This window comes from Carica papaya, chromosome 1 (assembly GCF_054855325.1).
Source record: "Carica papaya isolate Zhongbai chromosome 1, ASM5485532v1, whole genome shotgun sequence".
Lineage (NCBI taxonomy): Eukaryota > Viridiplantae > Streptophyta > Magnoliopsida > Brassicales > Caricaceae > Carica > Carica papaya.
The window spans coordinates 22,450,650-22,456,178 of NC_142309.1; the positions used below are offsets into that span (position 1 = coordinate 22,450,650).

Consider the following 5,529-nt stretch of genomic DNA (forward strand, 5'->3'; position numbering starts at 1 on the left):
TGAATACTTGAATGACTGATTTACTTTTATTTAACAACTGAAATAAAGGTCCAAACCATAAACAGATTCGCGGTGTATAGAAAACCCAAACCACATAACATATTCCAGGTCGTTTGCATATTCGCAGAAAAGTTTATCTTAGCACATACGCATAAAATTAAACTGTTTTTAGATTTGATATATAACTATCTCAGAAACAAGTTTTGCTCACTATATAAATATATTTCTTAAGTTGATATGTAATTTATACATCAATTAATTAAAAAAAATATTATAAACTGAGAATAAGATTTGAAGATTTTGTTTAATACTCACGTAAAAATTATTTCTATTTATATTGAATTATTTTACTAAATCGGTATATATTATTTCATGAAGAAAACATACGTATATACAAGAAAGGAATTTTTTTAAAAAACAAACAAATTTTTTATTCCTATAACTATGTGATATCCGGCAACTCCATGGGCAGTCGGGATAAAACCATCATCCTAACTTCGTTCTTTTTCCTCAATGCACATGCTTACTGTTAATACTAATGGGATTAGGTCGTAGTCCTGAAACTCAATTATAATAGTGTGAAAACCCAGATGGAGTATGCATGAAATCAACGCAAAATTCTAACTCGGGTTTCCAACTATTTCTTCATTTTATTGTATTCTTCACTTTTTTCTTTGAAATAATTCTATTCTATTCTTAACTAACGCTTGAAATTATTGCATCTCCAATGTAGTAAACCTACCTACCTCCATGTTTCTTGCAAATCATTCTGTTAATTGAACCTTTCAATGAATCAACCACGTTTCCCGTGCCTCCGCCTACGTCATGTCTCACCTGCAAGGCTCAAGAAAAAACTAGTCAAACAAACTCAAATTCTACAATTTCTGTTGTTAGATACGTGTCTTTGGTACCTGTTTATCAAGTCCACTGGCTGAGATGTACGTTATTACCCAAAAAAATATGAATAAGACACTCATTTACTAACCATCATGACAGCTTGGAACATGTAATACTTTACTTACCTGGACAGCCACAAGTAGAATATATACGACTTGGTTAGTTTTCTCAAGGAATAGGGCCGACAACACTATACAACCCAGTACAAGTCCAGATCTCCAGAAAGAAAGAAACACAACAAACCGCATTAGTCTCAAAATTTGCAGTCAGCGGCAACATAACTGTAGTGAAGTGAAACTGTTAAATCGTACTCATCCTATCTGAGAGACTCTGAATTTATCTAATTTTACAAAATCCAAGACTATTTCTTCATATTTCACGTGTAAGAGTTAGAACACTTCAAAATGCCTTTGCATCCATTTAGCATCTTCAAAATTACGTGATATCATTCAGGGAAATTCCATGTCCATAAAAAATCTCTTATGCATCCTTACATTCTGTCTCTGCTCCTAACTCCTTTCCAATCAAATCCAGTTACATTCGTGCAGATAGAATGATTCATAAAAGAATCTGCACAAGAATCAACCACTGACACTGCACATCTCAGATAAAAAAGCTATTGGTGCTAAACAAAGTGTCGCTATCCATTCATCTTTACCAAACAATAATTTCTAATGATTATCCAAATGGAAATAGAAAAGGTAAATCCTTCAATTATCAGTTGATATTTCTCCTTGGCCGTCATGGTCAGGAATCCCATTGAACCCAATAGATAGTTACAAGCAAAACCAGGAAGGTAAACCTGCCACATAGTTCGTCCACCTATAAGATAAGAACGAACCACTGGGCTACCAGCCTCAGTAGAAAAAAATTACTTCCAGGGAAGCCCACAAAACGGTCGGAAGCTTCTCATGCAGATTAAACATCAACACCAAGCCCAAGGGTTCCAAACAAGGGAAATGAACATGTAGATGACTATTTCTCTTAATCCAGTTTAGGTTTCAATTCCACCTCCTGCCTCAAAACATGGTCCACGAGAAGGCACTAACTGGACAAGAGAGAATGGCAAATGAGTATTAACCCAGCACCAGCTGAAATCTAAGAGGCCACAACAAACAAGGACAGTTGGGCAAGACACACTGAATAGTAAGCAAGTACAAAATAAATGAACAACTACACTACACTATTCATCAAGGTTTTTAAAATGACTAAGGTAGTGTTTGGCAGAGTTAAGTATAATATTGGACAAATATACAGCACAATATGAATATAATATAAAAAAATTGAAGTATAAAGCATTTAGAGTATAAATATGAGTTACAACTTGCTTTCCTGGTTACAGCATACAATTCTGTCCACCACCAAGTTTTTCAGCTACGAAACATAGTGGTGGACAATATTATGGTAACTTATAGTATACAAACACTACGCAAGAATTAGATAATGAGAAACTTTCTTTTATTTGGCCTGATATGATATGGGTAGAGTAAAGATGATATACAACTTTGCTGGCAAGTGGGAAGGGCTTACCATCCTTGGATTAAATTTTCTGTTAAAAAATACGGAATTCAGCAACCTTCCCCAGCTATTTGAGTCAGAAAATCCAACCTAATAAACAAATAGAATTTTCTCTATTAATTGTCTACCACCATAAATGACTCCTCAATTGGAACCTAAACAGCATTTTTCCTATTTCCATGATATAGAATTGATTATAATCTGAACATCATCTACATTTGTATTGCCTGTATACATCAAAGAATTAAACCCAGACTTCTGATTAATTCCCAGCATAAAACTGGATATCAAAGTATCAACTGAACACCAAGCAGAATTTGTTCAGGAAATAAACATCAAATTAAAACTATTCAGACAATCACAAGCATAGAGATACATAAGTTGACATAAGTAACGAATGCTTAGAGAACATACTCATCAAAATAGATCCTCCTCTGCCACCGACAAATTCAATATCCAATATAGCTCGGATCACCAATATACTCAGCAATCTGCTCTAATCTTACATTAAGCAGTTCATGGCTATCAGCATCTCGAACTACACCCGTTTCTCTATCTAAATCTTTCTCCACCAAACTCCCATAGACCCCTTTATGTTTCCCATACAAAACGAAAACTGGTCCTCCGCGTCTTGGCAATGCAGTCTCAAGTAGTTCCTGATCAATTCCTTGGATCAACTCTCTGCTCTCGTCAAGAGATATGTCACATTTTGTCGGTCCTACCACATCCACAACCTCTCCCTTCTTCAAATATAATCTTCCCCCTCTAAAATCCCTACTAATGATCCTCACGCGAATATGACTCCTAAGCCACGGAATTCGTTCTCTGTCACTTTTGCTATGATCATGGCGGCCTTGAGCATCGCAATAGCCACTTTTCTTCTCATTTTGGCTGCTTCCTTTACTAACCCCTTTCTCCTTTTCCTTACGATTTGGTGCTTTCTCTTCCCTAATCTTTGACTGCCGAAGATTCTCCAACTCCTTCATTTCCTTCCAACTCTTCAGCCATTTCTCTTCTTCCTTAGAACCAACATCTGCAACATCAGCATGGTGTACTTTGACTTCCTCGTCGTACTTTGATAGCTTCACAACAACCCAATTGGCGTTCGATCTCTCAATAATTTTACCCTTTAAGCCCATGTGTGCGCCCGAAATTACTCTCACATGTCGACTCTCTTTCTCCTTCTCCTTCTTCTTGGAATCGACCCGTGGGAGTTTCTCCGCTACAAACCCTAACCCTTCCTTCCCGGCTCTCCTTTCATACTGCTTCACCTTGACGTCCTCTTTGGCGTTCTTCCCTATTCCTCTTCCTTCGTACCAGCCGTATCCAGCAAGCAACGCGGCACCAAATCCTTCCACAGGAACTTCCTCAAATTCCTCGAAGCCCCGATCATCCGGCAATTTCTTCATATCTTCCTTGAAGCTCTGCAAAAGCACGTGTTCCGTCGGAGCCGATCGCAGCCGCTCGCTGCGACCATCATCGTTGCCATTCTCAGGATCTTTAACGCTCTGCCGAAGATTGAGGCCATACGAAATATTGTTGTCGTCGGCGGCGACGGAGGGTAACTCCAGCTCGAAACCAACGGCGTCGGGGTCGTCTGAGCGAAGGGGAAGCTCGAGATTCTTCATCTTCTTGTGAGGCCGCCATTCGTTTTCCTTGGGAGGGATAACGTATTTGGGCCTTGGTGGCCCTAGGGTTTCGCGGTGGTCGCCATTTTGAGCGGGGCCTGTAGCTGTGGCAGTGGTGAATTCAGTTAAGAACTCTTTGGAAGACTCTTCCCTGCGATCGGTTGTGGTGGTGGTGAGTTTAGATTTGGAGGAGGGTTTCGAGGGAAGAGAGAAGGAGAGCTTCATGATTGTTGGGATTGGATCTCCCGAACACTAACTCTGGTTTCTCTGGAAAGTCAAAGAGAAGAGCAGTCTATATTATTTTATATCGTTAAAACAAAAATCGGATAGAAAAAGTTTGCTTGCTGGATTAAAATTAAATTAGTTATGTAATTTTTAAATTTAAATATATAATCATAAATTTGATGAAATATGATTTAAATACAAAGGGAGAAAATAGATTCTAAAAATAATTAATTTTAATTTAAAGAAATAAAATAGATTGAGAAAGCTTAAATCAATTTTTTTTAAAAAAAAATGAATATTGAATTAGATAAATTAAACAAAAAATTAAAAATAAAGTCTTACGTTAATAGAAATCTAATATTAATATTAAAATTTTGGAAGGTGGGTAATCTAATAATTAGGGAAAAATATCAAAATTCTACAGATTTATGTCTTCTTTTTCATTGTGGCACATGCCAACTCCATGTTTCTTCGCAATATAAAAAAATATATTTACTTTTTTATTTAATTTGGTAAGTTCAAACTCGATTTTAATTTGAATCAACATAATCATACTATTTATTTTATTCAATAGTTAGTAAATAATTCACCTAATTTTCTATTCAATCGTTGACAAACATCAATCTTTTTATATAATTTTAAATTGTTTTAAAAATAAGTTGAATTGTATCATTCTAACAATAATAAACTTGAATATCAAAATTATGTATATAGTTTTTGAGTAAATTCATATATATTAATTTAAAATATAATAAAAACAACTTTTAAATAAAGTATATCTAACTCAAATTCACATGGAATTATCTTTTAAAACTTATGAACTAACAATAAATTTTTTAAAAAGAAAAGAGACCGATTACTAGTCATTTTTCTATATTATGTGCAACAAATGATGATCTAGGCGAGGTTGAGTCTTTACTTTCTTTAATCGATCTCTGCTATTTTGATTGATTACTTGTCGAGGATAACCTGAAATTTTTACTAACTATTTACACTTCCATGTGTTAAGACATCTTTTGGTTCTAACTTTTTTTATGATAAAATATTTTATCATTAAACCTTTTTGTTTAGTTGGGAAAACATGTAACACCCAAAAAAATTTATTTTTATTTTTTATTATTATTATATTATTTTAATTTATTTTATATAAATATAATTCAGTATTAATAGAATTTAATTTATTTTAATAGAAATAATAATAATAATAATAAGGAGTAAAAATTATTTAGGGATTTAATTGAAAATAATTTTGGGAAAAATG

General features: G+C 34.6%; 1 protein-coding gene across 5 annotated transcripts; it reads right to left on the minus strand.

The window, feature by feature from the left end:
- MOS2 (D111/G-patch domain-containing protein) lies at positions 1-4,335 on the minus strand. 5 transcript variants are annotated; one of them, XR_015820373.1, is made up of 3 exons: positions 2,830-4,335; positions 747-834; positions 1-557 (listed from the first exon to the last, which is right to left on the minus strand). XR_015820373.1 is itself a non-coding variant. In XM_088221519.1 (2 exons), the coding sequence occupies exon 1, from the start codon at positions 4,266-4,268 to the stop codon at positions 2,865-2,867; it is 1,404 nt and encodes a 467-aa protein (XP_088077645.1). In that variant the 5' UTR covers positions 4,269-4,335; the 3' UTR covers positions 1-834; positions 2,830-2,864. The 5 variants fall into 5 exon arrangements, 2 of the variants coding, with proteins under 2 accessions (XP_088077645.1, XP_088077644.1); XR_015820371.1 differs by adding an exon at positions 2,428-2,505 and having other exon boundaries at positions 1-834; XR_015820370.1 differs by lacking the exons at positions 1-557; positions 747-834 and adding exons at positions 1,045-1,945; positions 2,428-2,505.
- Positions 4,336-5,529: the final 1,194 nt, after the last annotated feature.